General features: G+C 42.6%; 1 protein-coding gene and 1 long non-coding RNA gene across 2 annotated transcripts; both read left to right on the plus strand.

Moving 5' to 3' along the window:
* Positions 1-171: 171 nt before the first annotated feature.
* LOC142803272 (uncharacterized) lies at positions 172-19,767 on the plus strand. The gene is made up of 3 exons (XR_012894037.1): positions 172-382; positions 15,468-15,608; positions 19,641-19,767. It is a non-coding gene; the product is annotated as an uncharacterized LOC142803272 (long non-coding RNA).
* On the plus strand, positions 461-1,366 carry LOC142802640 (uncharacterized). The gene has a single exon (XM_075887625.1). The coding sequence runs from the start codon at positions 461-463 to the stop codon at positions 1,364-1,366; it is 906 nt and encodes a 301-aa protein (XP_075743740.1).
* Positions 19,768-20,189: the final 422 nt, after the last annotated feature.

Here is a 20,189-nt window from a genome sequence, read left to right on the forward strand (position 1 = left end):
TTGCGATTGGTTGTACTCGGAGCTGGTTTGCTTTATCGTGCTTCCGTCATCAGGGTGCGGCCGCTACTGCCTTTTTGGCAGCAGCGGCAGCACCCATTGTGCACGGACTCACGCTCGTCTTCTGTGTTTTACGCAGATAACCCAGAGACAGCCCCGAAATTGGTTCCCGGCCCGGATTCCCACAGCGCATGTCCGTGTATTCGACTACTTTGCGCCCCGGATGAGCTGCCACAACCGCACCACGGCCACTGTCAGCTGATAGGCGCTACTGTCGCCGATACAGCCTATAAGTGGTTCCACCAGGAGCGGCCCCTCACTTTTTGGCAGCAGCGGCAGCACCCATCGTGCACGGACTCACGCTCGTCTTCTGTGTTTTACACAGGTTAGTTTTGTTGCTGAGCAAGTTTTTTTTCATAACTGTTGATGTTTTCGCTACCTCTGCTACTGCCAACGTGTTATTATGTCATCTCATGGGCAATGCGACGCATGCCACAAGTGCTTGTCTGCTCCCGAGTGTATAATTCAGTGCAGTGATTGTTCTTGCAAATACCATACGGGAGTATGTTCGGGAGTATCGGAAAAAATAATCAAAACGAAGGGAGAGGCATACCGTCTAGCTTGGCGGTGTCCCACTAGCAGGAGAAACAAACTACGCGACCCAGTTAAGAAACCAAACGAAGAACTTGAAACACAAGACGTCAGTCTTTTGTTAGTTGCAATTAACGACAAACATGACCAACTTCTGCCTTTGAGAGATGTAGTGGAAGGTATTGAGGACTCATTGCAGTTCTGGAGCGAGCAGTATGATCACTTGCTACGCCGGGTCGAGCAGAATGAGCATCATATCAAAGAACTCAGGCGCCGTACAGAAAAGCTTGAGACCCAGAACAGTAATGTGAGTGAAATGGAAGCTGAAATCGACAATCTGGAATGGAGAAGCCGGCGTCTTAATCTAGAATTCCATGGCATCATGCCTACGGAAAACGAGGACTTGCTGAACAAAGTAAATGCGCTGGCGCCTGACGTTGAGCTTCGGCCCCTTCCAGACGATGCCGTGGTAGCAATTCATCGTCTTCCATCCAAGAAAGGAAAAATATCGGGCATAATTTGCCGTTTCGCAAGGCAGGCAGATAGGGAAAAGTGGTGGAAAAACAGGAATAAACTTCGCGGCCGTGATGATCACGTGTACATACTCGAGAACCTAACTAAACGAACTCGTGCTTTGCTTCAAGAAACAAAAAGCTGGGCAAAGGATGTTAACTTCAAGCGCGCATGGCACAACAACGGGCGAGTTCTTGTTCGTAAAGACGATAAGGACAAGGCTGTTGTTGTCACATGTATAAGCGACCTAGATAAACTAAGCTAAACACTGCAACGGCCAAGCCATAAACATGAACCATAAAAATACCAAATCATATGTACTACCACGTGCCTTTGAAAAACGCATAGGAAAGGAATTCATAAAATCCTTCAAATGTTTCCACTTGAACATACGATCAGTAGGAAATAAGGAATCAGATCTGTCATTATACCTTGAACAAATGAAACAATCATTCGATGCAATATTGGTAACCGAAACCTGGTCCACTGATGAGACTACCGTTTTTCGCATTCCGTTGTATAACACTTTCTACTTAAACCGCTCCAAAAGCCGAGGTGGTGGCATATGCATTTTGGTAAAAAAAGAATATACTTGCGAATTACTACAAGAGCTGTCTGCTTGTACAAACGATTGTGAAATAATGGCGATAAAAGTAGAAAACACTGTTATAACAGTCTGCTATCGTCCTCCAGGTGGCTCGGTGTCAAATTTTCTCGATAAGCTAGAACAATGTTTTGAATTTTCTACTCGAAATCGCCTCTCTTTTATCTGTGGTGGTGACCTAAATATAGATACACTGAAAAATGATGCCACGGCATGCAAGCTGAATGTACTGTTGAAGGTTTACGGTCTTATAAACGTAATAGATGTACCCACAAGAGTTACCACTGAGTCATCATCCCTTATTGATATGTTTTTTACCAATTTAGACATCGATAAGATCAAAGCCGTTGTATTGACGTGTGACCTCAGCGATCACTTGCCGATATTCATTTGCTGTAAACAAAACGTGCGGAAGATACGGCAGCCAATACAAAAAGTGCAAAAAATGTCGGAACATGCCTTGCTGACGTTTCGGGAGAGAATGGAGTTAGTGGATTGGTATGATGTGTTGTCTTGTAATGACGCAAACAGTTTTTATGAAACATTTCTTGCCATTTTGAGCTCTATCTATGAATCTTGCTTTCCTTATGTACATTTTAAAAGACGTAAAAACATACGGAAACCATGGGTTAGCCTTGAGCTTATGAAAAGAATACGAGAAAAAAACAAGCTCTACAGGCAATTCATTAAATACAAAGACCCAGACTTATTTTGAGACTTCAAAAAAATTCGTAACTGCCTCGACAAGGACTTAAAAAAAGCGAGGTGTGACTATTACTCTAACCAATTTGAATCTGCTGACGGGCGCGCCCATCTTATCTGGAAAAGATTAAATTCCATCTTAAAACGTAACATCCCATCTGATAAAGTGAGCAAAGTGATCGTGAACGACGTACAGCTGACAGGGAAGTCTCTGGCAGACGCGTTTAATCAATACTTTGTAGGGGTTTCACAGCCTGCTACAGTGCAGAATGACGTTGAAAATATTGCGCATAACAGCAGCTCTATTTTCCTGAAACCAGTTATTGAGGCTGAAGTAGTAAATATAATTCATAACTTAAAAACCAGTACGGCTAAAGATATCGATGGCTTCCAAATTAAACCCATAAAGTACACCTCCAATTTGCTAGCACCCATACTTACCGACATTTTTAACCTATGTTTGTGCCAGGCTGTTTTCCCCTGTAAAATGCAAGTAGCCCGTGTAACAGCCTTACACAAAAAAGGAAACAAAAACGATATGGCAAATTACCGTCCCCTGTCTATACTGCCGGTCATGTCAAAGGTGTTAGAAAAAGTTATTTTAAATCGTCTTACAGATTTTGAAGAGAAGCACAGTCTCTTAAACAGCTCACAGTTTGGCTTCCGCAAAGGACTTAGTACGGAGTTCGCATTGCTAAAACAAAAAGAGTCACTTTTGGCAGCGCTAGAACAAGGAGAATTGGTTCTTTGGCTCTTTATTGATTACTCTAAGGCTTTCGATCACATAAATCACCAAATTCTAATTAAAAAGCTTGACCGCTACGGTTTTCGAGGGAATGCCGCGCACCTAATTACGTCTTATCTGGAACATCGGAAACAAAGGGTTCATATCGACGACTGTTTTTCCGATCATTGCCTTAATCTTCTGGTGTACCACAGGGGAGCATCTTGGGACCATTTCTCTTTAATATCTATATTAATGACGTGGTCAGCATTAGCCCTAGCACTGAATTTATTATTTATGCTGATGACACCAGCATATTTTTACAAGGAAATTCGGCGGACAAATTAGTTGGCGAAGCAAATTTTGTATTGGAAAACCTAAATAGCTGGACTGAGAAAAACCATCTTAAAATAAACACGAGCAAAACCAAATCTGTAATATTCAGAAGTAAAAATAAGAAGGTAACATTGACGCAACAAATACTGCTGAATTCGACCCCGGTTGATATTGTACCCAACATTAAAACACTAGGAGTGGTCTCCCAGGAAAACCTTTCTTGGAACGAACACATCGACACAATATCAAGTAAGTTATCTCAAATAGTGGGACTAGTCTACCGGAATCGCCTGATCCTTCCGAGACATGTAATGATATTAATTTACAACTCTTTATTTTCCTCAAGAATTAACTATTGCCATCTAGTTTGGGCATCCACTAGTCAAGAAAACATACAAAAATTGTATTGTCTACAAAAAAAATTTCTACGTGCTGTAGAGGACGTGCCTTCACATCTTCACACCTACCCGTTGTTTGAAAAGTATAATGTAATGCCTTTTGAGAAGATGTACAACTTTAGATTAACGAAAGCCTATAAACAAGAATTAAAGGGGAAACATGTATTCTTGACTGAACTTGCCAACCTTAAAAGAAATTGTCAGCCTTATAAAACGCGAAACTGCGAAATTTGGACTGTTAAAACTTGTAGAACAACATATGGGCGACATACGTTAGGAAACAGACTTCCGAGGCTACTAAATGCTTTATATAAATTTAACTTTCAGCTGGAAAGCAACACTTTCAATGCAATACGTTCCATTCTTGCAAATAATTACATTGACACTATATAATATCTCGCGCATGCCTATGAGTGTCAGCTACAGAGAATATGTCGGTGTACGCTAGGCATGGCGATTTGTAACCACCTCATATTTTCTCATATTTTCTCATATTTTTTTTTCGGTCGTGTATTGAATGATTTGTGCAATTATATATCTATAGTGTACTATATGTAAATTACAAAGTTATGTTAATCTGTATGCATGTAATATGAAGGTAATCTATATGTACTGAGCTATTTAGTACATCCGTTGGTGTATATTTTCTTTTGTGTATGGTTTGTACGCAAGACGTGGTTATTTGTAGTGGGCTCACATTTTTCCTTCGGGCCCTGTACTAAGTGATTTATCTGTTCAGTACATAATTTTTTTTCTTTTTTTCTTCTTTTTTTTCCTTCTCTTGTTGTTGTTGTTGTTGTTGTCTGTTTATGTACTAAGAACACCGTTGTACGCTGGTGCCAAAACGGGGGCCCGCAGCTTCGTCAAGCTATCCTTGCGATGCCTTTTTCTGCCGGCCTCCGGCATTGTGTACTACGTACATGATGTCAATAAAGTTCACTGTTCACTGTTCACTCTTCACTAACGAGATGGCGCCACGGACTTGGGCGCGCTTGAAAGACTGCCGCTTCGTGCGCTACGATGCGCGTGCGTTTTTCTCTCGATGGGAACGATTTGTACAGCTGGTCAAATTTTGGCTTATTGTGCGCGAGTGCCAAATTTTTGTACGTCAGCGCCGTACGACAGAGCCAAGTTGAAAACAGGGACAGATATTGTATGCCCACAAAACACGCTCAACCAATGCCACCTAGAAGGTTATCAGGCCTGTTCACTACCACCGTGACGTCACTCATTTTGTCCAAGTGAGCGCGCCTATTGGAGTCTGCAAATTCATTGCCACAATCGACTCAAGTTAAAAAATAAAGTGTTCGTGGCAAGTTTTACATGATTACCAACTTTATTTTGCCTCCTGGGTCAAAAAAAAAAGCATTGGTTTATGCAATGTATTGCGCTTTAAAGCATTTGGAGGCTCACCTGTGCGCCATTTCATCAACGAAAAAGCCAAAAATTGACGCTATCAAACGTGTGATCGGACTATAGAAGCAAAATTTGATGAACCAACAGATTGAAAAATGAAATACGGGAAACTTAATTGCGTTCCTGTTTACTTACACACACACACACACACACACACACACACACACACAATCTAGAGCATGCAAAAAAACTGTTCCCAACTCATTTGCAAAGTTTCTGCAGTTTCACTTGTGCTATTTCTAACATCTGTCTTCTTAGGCACGTAGTGATTGAGGTGGTTGTGTGCTGATGCCGCAAGTATCGTATCAGTACAGTATCAGAGGGATGACCATCGCAACAAAAAACAAAACTTTGTGTTTCACAAAACTGTCGTGTGACCGACACAAGAAGCAGCGTTTCCTCTTTTTCTCTGGCCCCTCTCGCATTGGTGCGTAGTCGGTCATACACATTAGGACCTGGGAAAACTGTGAGTACTAGGTTTATATGAAACTGCGTAGCCCCCGTGGGTGCTTCTACTGCACTGGCGGTTCTTGGATCGGTATAGTTTTGCTAGTGGTTCCTAATTATTCAAGGTTGAAGTAGAGATTACACACCTGAAAACCAATTAGGAAAGCGCTTTACCGTAAGTATTTACACGTGTCTAAATGTCAAGTAAACATTTTAGACTCAGGTGCTTACCACAATAGCATGATATGAACACCGGCAAGAAAATACTATGCATACAACTGATGCACTAAGTAATGTAACAACATTCTTTCGATTTTTATCAACCAAGTGAACAGAGGAATAGAAGTCCGCGACACCAATCGCCAGTGTCTAAATGTTTACTGATGCGGAAGGAAAAACGCCTGCTTGAAAAATGTTCTGCTACGCGCATTTATTAATTTAATGCCTGGGCCTACGCCAACAAGTCCGAAGTACCCATGACACTGTTGAGGTACGAGAGACGAGACGGTGATGATGAGTCCGTGCCGAAGGCACAACTTTGTTTGGGACACGAGCGTAGGCTGAGTCGCAGCTGCAGCGTCCAGCCAGGTCAGCAGCTGATGCTGATGATGATGACCTCAGATGGATGGCGCTCACTCACAGAGGGGGATGGGCCAAGAACCGGGTGGCAGGATACCTAAATGAAACTAAAATGAAAATAAAGCCAATCTAAAAAACTAATTTAGAGATAATACTGCCAATAAACAAAAATGTTTGTTGAGCAAGCGGCCAATGCATCTCTTGTTCCTGACAGACACAACTACGAATTATAATCTAAACATCTGAAAGGGTTAGGGTTCATTAGCACGGTAATCTTTTGGTTGCATTGATGTAGTCAAAAACAGTGGAGCATATATCCCTGTGGAAGTAACCAAATGAAGTGCCACCAAGAGATGAAATTACTGGTAGATTTACTTGTATTCCTAGCTTTTGTAATGGGGCTGCTAAAAATCTTTTTCTCTGGTAAGAGTAACGACGACAGAATAAATAGAAATATTCAATTGTTTCAATTTCGTTAAAAAATGCACAGCGGGGATGCCTTGAGTCGAGCTTTGTCAATGTCTCAATTTAGTTGTGGAACTGTACAGGGTAATCTGGTATAAGTGGCCTCTAACTGGCGAGATACACACCACTGTTTATTCCAGCAAAGTTTTAATGCTCGAAATCTTTAAATTTATCCAAATTACCTATTCCTGATTGCAAACAAGCCGCCCACTCAGAGATACTACTGCTAAAGAGTCCACCATTTTGTTCAAATATAATCCGCGGTGGCCAGGTACCCATAGAAAATGCATTTTTTTTACGTTTTTTAGCACTAAATGCCGAAATGTAATCATTAGCTTTGCATTTGCTGCCACAAAAAGTGCATTACATACTGATAACGAATCTGTAATGATAACTGCTGACGATTCGCTTGAGGGCAATTTGCGTAGGGCAAGAACAATGACCAATAGTTCTGCAATGAATAAAGGGGTATTCTGGAAGTTGAATCGAAAATGACGAGTCAAAACAAAGAGCGAAGATGCCAACTCCAGCCTTTTGTTTTGGCACAAATGCATCAGTCGCAATGATATTGTTTATCTCTAGGTGAGCTATATAAGCTGCTAATTGGTAATCTAACAACATATGTGCCAATGGTTTCGCGTTATGAGGAAATATGTCATCATATTGTATGCTAAGCATTGACTTTATGTTGTGTATTGGACCAATATTTTTCATTTTTACATTCAGTTGCTGTAGAATCACTAGTGTAAATATTATTTGCGGGGTGTGTTCTCGGGACCAATGTGTTTCAAAAAATAAAGTTGGTTCTTTATTGCTGGAAAACGCTGGAAAACTGAATGAGCGTCTTTGGTGTGAACTGTATATCTTTAGGAATACTTGCACAGTAAGGATTTCAAGCCTATTTAGCAGAGAAGGTATACGCGAGCTTCCATATACAACACGTTGTTTGCAACAAACTTTGGGAGACCCAGACGCAAACGCAATGCTTCTCTTTGCATCAGTATTAGAGGTCTCATTTTATAAGCTGCACTGCCAGAAAATAATACACATCTGATTTCCATAATAGGCCGCAAATAAAGTTTATATATCAATATTAGCGCATCTGTTCCTAAACCCGCTTTTTGATTTGCGAGCTTCCGTAGCCACCCTTGGCGTGTGTTGCTTTGAAGTACACATCATCAATGTGGCTTTTCCAATATCATGTATTATTATATAGGATGCCCAAATATTTAAGGGAATTTGCCTGCAGATTTAGCTCATTACAATATATTAACGAGATGTTGATAGACTACAGAAAAGAGAATGCAAGAAGCGCGCTTTCTTTACGTCCAGCGTAATATGAATGCTTTTGAGCCATCTTTAGATCATATATTGGGATAATTTTGTAGACTCTGGTATAGGGATTTAGGATCGGTATTACTTGCAGAAAAAGAATTATCGTCCGCGTTCTGAATAACTGACTATACTTAGTTGATAAAATGGAGCTTAAGAAGATGTTAAGTAAAACTGGCGACAGGGCAACTGGCGACTGGGAAGCCCCCTGTGGTACGCCACGTGTCTGCTTATATCGATTCGATGAGTACCCATCTTTAAAGCAGTAATGTTCTCTACCCCTAAAAACTCCGAAACCCACGCAGTTATGTATTTGGGAAAGTGATATTCCACCTGTTTTAATAAAATAAATGCTCAATCTTACCGTGCGCTCTAGCCAAATCTAGAGTAACTAATGTACAGTATTGGTGCCGACGCCTATCCAGTTGTATTTGGCTCTCTAAATCAACATTCGCACACCATATTGAGCAACCAGATCTAAAAGCAATTTTACTGGGGTTTAAGATTGCATTATTATCAATATATTTTATTACTTGAGCATTCAAAACTCTTTCAATTAGCTTAACCAGATAAGACGTGAGTGATATCGGTTTTACATTGTCTAAAGGAAATTTTCATTCCGGCTTTTTAAGAAGTGAAATCACTTTAGGCAGCTTCCATTCCGCAGGTATCCAAGCTTTTGTCAAATAAAAATTCACCAGGTAAAGTACTTCAGTTGGAGAAATCTCGAATATTACTTTTATCATTGCATATGTTACCCCGTCCGGTCCAGGTGCTGAAGGAGATAAGTGCCTTATTATCACTGCGAGCTTATCTAAAGTAACCTTCTCGAAATCCTCGCCCGCCATTGCGTTCACAGTGTGCAGTGGTATAGGTGACATAAGTCTATCTTGGAGCCCTTTTCGCCATAATTTTCACTAAATCGGAGAGTTCACGGAGGGAAAGAATGGAAGAGTCAATATTTTCAGCAGGTGGTAACATCTTTTGCAATCTTAAAAATCTGAAGAGCGCTTTTTGTTTTTAGCCCTAGAGAGATAATCATATCGTTTCATGTTATAGCCATATTTTTCTGTACTTACTGTACGTTTGAAGTCTGCTGCTGTGAGTTTATAATCACACCAATATTTTGGACACAGCTTGACCAGCAGTTGTTTCCATGCGCCTTTACGTTTTCTATAGCTCCTCATGCACTCTTCAGTCCACCAAGGACTGAAAGAACCTCTTGTGGCCGAGTTTATATTAAAAGTTATGTCTTTTACTGATCGTTTTAACACTGCACATAGACTAATAGCCCTTATCTCACCTTTCATGTCCTTGCGGCCATCAAAAATAGCCCTCAAGTGTTTTTCTCATTTTTTTATAGTTGAGGAACGAGCCAACTTTTTCGGCGACAAGTATTCTCTGAAAGTTGAGTACAAAAACTGATAGGCAAGTGGTCACTGTTAATAGCACAGTCTAAAGTTTGCCACGAACATATATAAAGAGATGAGCGTGAAGATGTCAAGTCAATTACAGATTTAGAGAGACCTCGTACAATAGTGCCAGAGTGTGAATTTAAACAAGATAAATTCTTGTCAGTAGGCTATTCCCACAAGCGTTTTCCGCTTAAATCTGTTTTGAAACCCCAAGCCACGTGATGTGAATTGAAGCCTCCAGTGATTTTGATTTCTGCGGGCAGAAAACGTATCGTCTAGACTTCGTGTGTCTTGCACTCCGGCTGAGAAATATGCATTTACAAACAAGCAGAGAGAACCGTCGGGTAATATTATGTCTAGTATCAAATTTTAACAATCTGGAGTCATACACCGATAAGAGATTTTATAGCTTTGTAACTAAACTTAGTTGCTATCAAGACAGCAATTCCACCACCTCTGCAAGGTCAATCCGATTGAAATAGCCAATATATCTAAGTAAAACTTCTGGCCGGTTGAAAGCCAGGTTTCTTGCAGTGATATAATATCTGGACAAAGTTTTGAATAAAGGTATGATAGGTCTGTGGCTCCAGAAAAATAGATCTGCAATTTCATTGTAATATGGTTAGTGAACCTATTTTGATGACAGAACCGTAGCAGAAACTTCTTGGTCCTTCTGCAAAAAGTCTTTCTTAGACATGTTCTCAAAGAATTCTTTTTTGGACAGATACTTTTTTTGATTTCAAATTATGTGAAGAACTTTTTAATTGGGGAGATTGGGTTCACTTCAGAGCCTTTTGAGAGTCTGTATACATATCTGCACATGCTTCCGAATCATGTCAGATCACCCTCTTCTGTTGTTTTGGAAGTCCCTGTCTCAGGAGAAACCAATCATTGACGTGGTGTCGCACTGTCTATCTCCGTTACGCTGCGATACCACTTATGTCTGAGGATCCCGATCATTCGCATATGCTACACCAAGAATTTGAGACAGTTGATTGGAAACCAATTGTGCCAATCTTTCAAGAAGGTTGTTTGCGAGGCGTTTTATTGCCTTTTTCGTAGCCTTCTCTATGGAATCTGTGATGGATGTTGCGAGAGATGCATCCATGACAGTGGTATTACGTGCTGCAACACCTGCATATCCTTTGGAGCTCTCCTGCATTTCTACTACGGCTTCTCTCCGAGAGCACCACTTGCATTTTACAATATCCAATATAGCAAGCTGCCGTTTTATTTGCTGCACAGTCTGCAGAGTCTGGAGGGTGCGCTCCTTTACATAAGCAGCATCGCTCTTTCTCAGAGCTGCACTTGCGGCTGTCCTAATTTTCACCAAACTGACGGCATCTAAGAACTGATCGGCACCCTCTGACACTATGTCCATATCGCCAACATTTCAAACACTGCAAGGGTTTGGGAGAAAGTGACTCTACCTTATAGATAAGTGGCCGTGCCTTAATTCGGAAGGTTGGACTGTTCCTAAAAAGGTCACTATCACCGATTCTATTGGGGATTTTCTTTTGTCAATCGTACGGGTGCACCTGTACACTGAAATTACACCCGCCGTCGAAAATAAATTGAGCACTTCTGCAGGTGTCAGCCTTGTGTCTACTCCGCGGACTAATCCTTCAGAGCATGCGAGGTGTGCCGGAATAAACGGGTTCACCAGGTGCGCTGCGAATTCGGAACATTGCAAGAGCTCACGAATGCAATCTCGACCTGCGGAACAGAACAGGATGCCTCCGTGACCAAACTGGTAGACCTCAGTGATCTCCTAGAAATGCTAAGTGGCTTTTCGAAGCTCCACTTGAATCGCCTTTGGGTCCTTCATCGGAATACTGCCCCCATCTGTAGGTACCAGAGCCACACGGACACTGCTCACCCCACTGTGTAACAAATAGTCAATCGGCCAATCCTGCGGGAGTGGAAACTAACCAAGGGGAGTGCCCTTGGCCGGGAGATGAAAATGACATGAAAATCCAATGACTCGCTTCAGCTGAAAAAGACCGATACAGTTACCGAAAATAGCGAACTCTCAAAGAGCAATAAGGATACTGCCGCCTGATCCTGAACCCGGGCAGCTTCTTCACAGTCGAGCTTCGCAGTACAGGTACAAAAGGTGCGCAAGGTGGAGCCTGGATCACGACCCAACCGATATTTAGTACTCTACACACGGACAACGTGAGCCTATAGTAGTGGGTGAACTGATTAATAAATCTACAAAATAAATCTGCAGACTATATCTGCAAAAAAAGCGACCAATAATCATCCGCGTCGTGCGCCTGACTTTTCCAAAATGCGCTGCTTGCAGGAATTTACCAGTGCATTGCTCTACACATCCTTTGAGCCAATGGGGAAGTAATTCTTCAAACAATAAGGGTTTTTATTTGTGCTTGGCTTGTGCCACTGCACTACGAGGTGTGCCGGCTTTCTTTTCGCGAGAAGCGTTTCAATTGCGTTATCGGTGTGTAGAAATTTACAGCACCAAGAGTAACCTTAAATCCAAAAACAAGGTTCATTCCCGTTTTTGGAAATTGGTGTATCACGAAAGTGAAACGTGTCCTCGAAGAAGTACCTGGGCATTTATTGAGAATTGTTCCACCACGACATCGAAGTAATTGAGGGAGATGTGAAAAGCTATAATCTCACGCGAAGAACGGCAAGCAGCTCTGAACTTGCAGAGCACACCTCAAGTAGAAAGCACGCATGAAAGGGGCATCCACAAGACGAGCGTGAATGAAGTGTTACACCTCGACACTTAAAGCACGCTGCTCAAACAGAAAGGCAAACGTACGAAACGAACGCACAAGTATACACCCGTAGTACTGCAAACAACGGTCACAACATTTAATTCTTCGTGTGTGGGCAGCGTGGCCCCTTTCGCAAACGTGGTCGTGGCAGCGTGCGAAATGGCTTGCGTGCTCTCTTTACTCACTGCCACTTCGAAGCAAACTTGTTGTGCCGCACAAGAGGTAAAGAGCGCTCGGATCCCAAAATAAGTGCGCGTGAGCTAGCCACCGCGCTAGATGACATCTATGCACAGTTTGACCACGTCATGTGGAGTCACGCGAGCATATTGACGTGTGGAGTTCGCGGCACAACGACGAGCACAACGTGAGCTCGTCGTGCCATCTCACTACTGATGACGAAAAGGCACTGAAAGACCCATATCTGAAGACCGTCAGCTGTGCATGGTGCATATGAATGGCTTGCAGTTAGCAATCTGGAGAACGGTTGCTCGGTGGCTTAGTGGATAGCGTCATGCGCTGAGATGTGCGAGGTCACTTGTTCGATGTCCCGTTGCGGAACTTTTCTTTCTCCTTCGTATTTGCTTTGTAATCGGTTGGTAAATATTTTACAACATCATATCTGTGACGGAAATACGTCCCGAAGTTTGGACCCCGGCAGAACTCTCTTTCGTGTTAATATTTGGTCTGCGTGTGTTAGTTATTGCCTTGCGAAATTTCGTATCTTTTCTCTCGCCTTTTATTTTCTGACGCCGACACTCGGATAGAAACAGAAAAAGGAAAGGTGGTGAGGCTCTATCCCCTCACCAGTTATAATGGGAAAGTCATCAGTGCCATTCGCCCAGTCAACAAGTGGCTCTGCACTAGATTCCTCTTGGTTGGACAAGATGAAGGAGAAGCGTGAGTGGCAGCAGTGCGAAGAACTACAAAGAAATTGCACCTGCTGTTTAAAAAAAAAGCTGACATCACCTTGTGCTGCAAGTTTTTTGTCAAGTGACATCTTACAAAACACAGTTTGCAAGTGATATTTCTAGCTGTTCCAGCAAATGCCCTGTTTTTCAGTTGGTCTAATTCAATTTACCCTTCTTGTTCAGTTTTCTGCCCGCAGTATGTAATAAACCGGTAAATAAATTATAGATAATTAAATAAATATTGTATGACTTCTCGTGCATGAACATGGTTAACCAGAGCCACACTGCAAGTCGCACACCTGTTGCCTCGCCCCGCCGGGGTGGTCTTGTGGCTAAGGTGTTCGGCTGCTGACTCGCAGGTCGCGGGATTGAATCCCGGCTGCGGCGGCTACATTTTCAATGAAGACTAAAATTCTGTAGACTCGTGGGCTCAGATTTGTGTGCACGTAAGTAGGCAAAATTTCTGAAGCCCTCCACTACAGCATGTCTCAAATCATATAGGGGTATGGGGATGATAAACCCCACATATCAATGAATCAACCAGCACCTGTTGCCTCCTGCCTATAGACCTCAAATCATAGGAAGTAAATATGCGCATGTGGTGCTGAATAATGACAAGTCTTTGGCAGCATTTGACACTTTGCAAATCACAGCCACACATATTAGCTGCCTATATTCACGCGATCATTAAAATGAGGTGTGCATCTTGTGGTTATCTGGAAATAGCCGCATTGGCTATTTAAGCCTTGCGGCTGCAGTGCGATTACTGTGGAACAAAGAAGACATTTTGCAGAAAGAAGTTGGATGAGTTGATGGTGATTCATGATTACTGAAGGTTGCGTGAAATACACAACACACGTAAAAAAGGAAAACACATGACGGTACGCTACTAGACTTCAATGTTTTAATAAAGAAAAAACATTTAAAGCATAGTAAAACCAGGTAATACCAAAATAAATCGGCGTAAAAACATTTAACACACAAATGCTCACCGCGCTAAGCTTGCGTCTCTCCTCCTGCAGCACAACTCGTGAGGGGCTAGTGCACGATGGTCACTCCCCCTTGACAAGGTAGACCTTTGTACTATCCCACTGCCTCATATGATTAAATATGTCACAGTTATTTGCTGAAAATGACGCGTTAACAGCCTCTGCGTGAAGGCAGCGCAACCATTTTTGTTGCTGTATGACGTCATGCTTGCCGAGCGAATGTTGCACAAATCTTTATACAACACTTTGGGAAACTTTGATAATTGCGTCTGATAGTCCTGGGTCAAAAATTATGAAATTAGAGCACTATTGAGTATAACGTGATATTGGACATTTTTTTTCTTAAAGTATGAGCACAAAAAACACAATATTACCACATCGTAAACGTACGCTACTCATAGCGTCTGAAGTGAAATTCTGACACTTACGTGTATAAAACTCATTTTATGCAATTTAGTCCAAGCTCTATTTCCGTGGAATTTGTGAACTGAAGTTTTGAGCGACGGAGACTTTTGAATTTTTTTAAATAAGACAGAACTAACACTGGTCTTAGAGCCCTAGCGATTTTGTGGCCTTGGTTTTTGTGATGTAGGAAAATATTTTTTTCCACAGAGAAATAAAGGTGGTTCCTGGACACGCAACGAAGTTCTTTTCTAAACGTCATGCGCATATGAATCAAACATTCCGCTATGGTCGCACCCATAGTTATTCGAAAATAGATATATTATTTGTTTGGCAAATGTTCCCCTAAATTTTTAGGTGGGATCAAATCCTGGCCACTGTGGCTACATTTTCGATGGAGGCCAAAATCGTCGAGGCCGTTGTACTTAGATTCAGGTGCACGTTGAAGCACCACAGGGGGTCAAAATTTACTGAGCCCTGTGCTACGGCATTTCTCATATTCACATGGTGCTTTCGACACGTTTATATTATAATAATAGTAATAATAGTATTATTAATATTAACAATATTAATATTAATATTAATAATAATAATAATAATAATAATAATAATAATAATAATAATACTGTTGGCATTTTTAGTAGTAGAATTTGTTTTATTTCGCAACAACTGCCTTGCTTTTTCTCATAAATGTGCTCGTATATTTTTGTATTACATAATAGTGACATTTTTAATTCAATCAAAATATCTTCATGAAGCAGCCTCATGATAGTAAAACCATCAGTAACTTTATTGAGCTAATTAATTGCAACTGCTTGCGCACATCTTTGTTTGGTGCTTGTTTTTTTCTTTGTCAGCTAGTAGAGCAGTTGCTGATGTACTTGTATTCGCATTCTCCATAGGTGCAGACTCCAACGGCACACTCATATGGTTGATGCGGAGGTGCACCGAACGCCGAAAACTGAAAACACAAGCAAAGATGCACTATAAGGCTACGCACCGAGACTATCGTGCATGGAGTATCAGCAACAGTTGGTTTATGTGTGCGTCTCAACGTACCTCATGCTGTATAGTTTCGAGTGTGAATGTACAGTGAATCCTGATTGATACTATCAGCGCTCGTATGAATTTCAATGTGATACGAATTTTATATGAGAAGCAGCTCAAGTGGAGTTCACTTTGGTGTGCGTCTTGACAACCCCTACTGCGCATACGCTTACGCTCCCTCTGTCTTCTCTTCTGCGCTCCCCTTCTCTCTCCTCTAGGAAACGCAGACGCGAACACGCCAGCGTATGTGGGCCTGTCTAAGTGGCTGAGTAAGAAGCTGCGGCCTCTTCCCCTTACTCTCTCTCAGCGATCATGTGATGGCGTCGGAGAATGAGATTCTGCAGATGCGTGATGAACCCATGTGCTGCCACGTGGTGTCATGATTCAATTGCGTGTCCTGCTCTAACAAGAGCTCGGGACGAATAACAGCAACAAAAATGACAGCATATTCACGGGTTGAATGATGAAGATTGGGGGAAGGTGGGTCCACCCGCAGCTGTCACGCCACTTTGGCCTCACGTTGACGTACTGTAGGGTCCTCGCGGCCCCGCCGCGTACCTTCGCGGCGTGCTTCTGCTTCTCGCGCCCGCACGTCGGGGTCCCTTCTTCGAGGGCGAGCCGCAGCCGCCCTGCACGCACACCGCTCAGCAGCCATGTCCATGCCCCATCGGGCATCAGAACGGCACTTTGGAGGGATGGATGGATGGATATGGCTGTACCCTATAGATCGGGCGTTGGCTAGCGCCACCAAGCCGTGATACCCAACGAGCCAAAAACTAGATTTATTTTTTTCTTTAAGTAGTGAGGTTTAGAATTCGTACTTTGCAGTGAAAGGTTTAATTTTCGCTCGTGCCTTGACTTTAGCCGCCAATAAGATAGCCTACTTTAAGGTTATTCTACCCGCCTAAAGTATATTTTGCCTTCTCTGTCCCTAAACCCGTATGCTTTGAAAAACTCTGCGCCATCATCATGAACTATAGGGTGAAGCCCTTTACAGAACATTATCAAGTGTTCGGCGCTTTCCCCTTCCTCTCCACACGCACTGCATACCATGTCTACGCCTTCGTATTTGGCCCGATATGTCTTGGTTCGCAATACTCCCGTCCTGGCCTCAAACAGTAAAGAACTACCTCGAGTATTATCATAGATCCTTTCCTTGGCAATTTCCTGCCTACTCGTTTGATAGATCTCTAGTGCGGACTTCTTAATCATGCCGATTCTCCACATATCAGTATCAGCTTCCATCACTTTCTTCTTCATCGATAATTCTTTTTGATTTGGCCCTTTGCTGTTTTCTAAGTATTTACCAGTCAATTTTCTGGTTCGCTTCCTCCTTTTTGTATCGACATTATTCATGTACAAGTAGCTGAATACCTTCCTAGCCTAACGCTCCTCCCCCATTTCTCTCAATCGCTTCTCAAATTTTATCTTGCTGCTAGCTTCGCTGCCATCAAATGATGTCCATCTTATATCACTTTGTACTCCCTGATTTGGTGAATACCCGTGAGCTCCTAAGGCAAGCCTACCTACTCCACGTTGCTTAGTTTCTAATTCTGCTTGAACTTCCGATCTCATGCACAAGACCGCATTGCCGAACGTCAGACCAGGAACCATGACCCCTTTCCATATTCCTCTCACATCATACCTATTGTAATTCCACAGTGCCCTGTTTTTCATCACCGCTGCATTCCTGTTACCTTTTGTCGTCACGTATATTTCGTGTTCCCTTAGGTACTCGGCCCCATCGCTTATCCATGCGCCCAGATATTTGTATTTTTCTGTCATCTCTAGCGTGACCTCCTGTATTCTAAGCTCACTACCTTCATTGTCACTAAAATCATGACTGCGGTTTTATCCTTACTGAATCTGAAATCTAACCTATCTCCCTCATTACCGCAGATGTCCATCAATCTGTGCAAATCTTCCTTGTTGTCGGCCAATTGCACTTCATCATCTGCGTACATCTATGCTGCTAGGGCCTGTTCAATGGTTTTCCTTGTTTGGGGAAAGAGAGGTTGAAGCCCAGTCCACTTCCCTCTATTTTGGCCTCTAATCCTTCTAGTTACATTATGAATAATAAGGGTGACAAAGGACACCCCTGCTTAAGCCCCTGTTTTACCTCTACAGGCTTGGATACCTGTTTTTCCTACTTTATAACTACCTTGTTACCTTCATAGATATCCTTTAAAAAATTAGTGGCTCCATCTTCTACGCCTAATGTGTCCAGTATTCCCCACAATTCATCTTGAACCACGCTAACGTACGCTCCCTTGATATTCAAAAATGCTAGCCACAGACGCCTGTGTTCTTTTTCTGCTATTTCGATGCACTGCGTCAGTGAGAAGAGATTGTTTTCCAACCTCCTGTGTTTCCGAAGCCCATTCTGCAGTTCCCCCAACACCCCCTCATCCTCTATCTATGCCTGCAGTTTTCCTTTATAATCTGCATCGCCAGCCTGTAGTTCACTGATGTCACTGTTATAGGACGGTAAATGTTAATGTCAGCTTTGTCCCCCTTTCCTTTATATATCATGCTCATCCGGCTAAGTTTCAACCTATCGGGGACTTCACCATCGATTATTGTTTTGCTCATTGCCTCTCTCAAAGCCTGCTTAGACTTCGGACCTAATGTCCTTATCAGCCTAATTAGAATGCCATCTGGGCCTGTTGATGTACTACAAGGAACCCTCTTCTCAGCCCTTTCCACTCTCGTTGTAAAAATGGAGCCATTGCGCCACTTGATTCATCCTTGTCTATTGTGGTGCATATAGCACTTCTTTGTTGAAATTTTCTGTCACCCTTGTTCTTATATATTCAATAGCTTCGTCCCATTTTAGCCTAGCACCTTGAGTTGTAGTTATAAACCTCTGCTCTAGGCTCGTCTCATTTCTTATGGAGTTTAGATGTTTCCAAAATTTCGCAGTTGCCTTTCTATCTTTTTTATGTACTTCTGCCAGCCACTGGGCTCCCTTTCTTCTAATCTTTTCATTGATCAGAAGGGATGCATTCATTGTACAGCTTAGAAAGATTTTCCATTTTCTATCAACATTATCTCTCAGTTCACCCCGCTGCTTAGCCTGTCTGTGTTCCCTAAAGGCTTCCTGACGTTTTGCTATGGCTCTCTTAACTTCCTCATCCCACCAAATTTTGGGTTTGTGTCTTCTTTTTCGGGGTGACTTGTCAAGTGCCTTAGCAAGCTCTAGCTCAGTTTAATTAAATTCGTGTATATCCAAACTGTTTTATTATCCTCAGCGATTACGTTCTCCATTTCTTTTATTGTTTGTTCTTTTATTACTTTCTCAATTTGTTTTGTTGTACTGTAGAGCGCCCCCTGGTGTACGACACCGCCAAAGATCACGCGACCGTAGCTGTGCGTTCGTCTCTCCATCCGTACGTAACGCCCTCTAGTGTCGTACTCATTCCATTCTTCAGCGTATAGTACCTATACCGCCTTCTATAGCCATTTCAAGAATTAACGAGGGGCGGATACCTACAATGGGGACGCACAAGCCAAGCCATAAGGAGCTTTGCCTATAAAAACTACATAAATCATGGTGTGCTCCACTTGCAAGGACATGTTAACTTCGGGCAAGGTGCCCAAAATGAACGGAAGTTTAAGTGTACCCATGAGCTACTTCACATGCTACTGATGGTTTCTTTTAGTGGGAGATGGTGTAATTTTTTCAGGAGCGAAGCTTTTAAACTTGTGGCTCTGTCTTTTCTAGCTCATCGTGTTTCGTGACCGCCTAGTTCTATGACTCACTATGCATTAGGGACACACTAACGGACGGAAATAAAGACAGACAGACAAGCAGACAGACAGACAGACAGACGCACGAACGGACAATTCACAGCTTACTGATAAAACCCTCCGACGCCTCGCCCCTCTCATTCTCATTCACTCTATGGATATGCGTGATTTTTCATTGGTCCCGACAGAGGCCTGTTGGCCTGCAAATAAATAGAGTATGGTTGCTGCGAATCGATTTAGGCCCACGGCATTTTATTTGAACTTATGCCACTACGCAGGTGCGAAAAAGTGCTGCCCATGCTGTCTCCCGAAGACGTGACTAGCACTCCTAGGTGCCGGAACCCCAGGATGGGCACACTCATTGCAAGCCAGCTCGTCGGAATAAAGATTTAGTGGTGCCTCGTAGGCTCTGAGATCTCACCGTGCTTGATGCACCTTCCTGTGCATTTGCGTTAGTTAACATAAGCGTGGACTTCACGCTCTTCTTTTCAACGCATCGACGTGTCCTGCTGTCGTTCTGCTATGTTCACACGTGCCTGCCACAACGATGCAAGTCATGTCTTCAAGCATCACACTCTGGAATAGTGGACAAGGACTAAAAAAAATCACAGCATATCTATGAAGTGAATGATGATGACTGCGGTGAAGCTTGCGAGGGTTTTGTCGGTAAACCGTGAAACCTCCATCAAATTGTCTGTCTGTCCACCCGTCCATCTGTCCATACGTCTGTCTGTCCATTCATTGGTCCATCCATCTGTCTGTCTGTCTGTCTGTCTGTCTGTCTGTCTGTCTGTCTGTCTGTCTGTCTGTCTGTCTGTCGCCACCTG

Source organism: Rhipicephalus microplus, chromosome 3, assembly GCF_043290135.1.
Source record: "Rhipicephalus microplus isolate Deutch F79 chromosome 3, USDA_Rmic, whole genome shotgun sequence".
Classification (NCBI taxonomy): domain Eukaryota; kingdom Metazoa; phylum Arthropoda; class Arachnida; order Ixodida; family Ixodidae; genus Rhipicephalus; species Rhipicephalus microplus.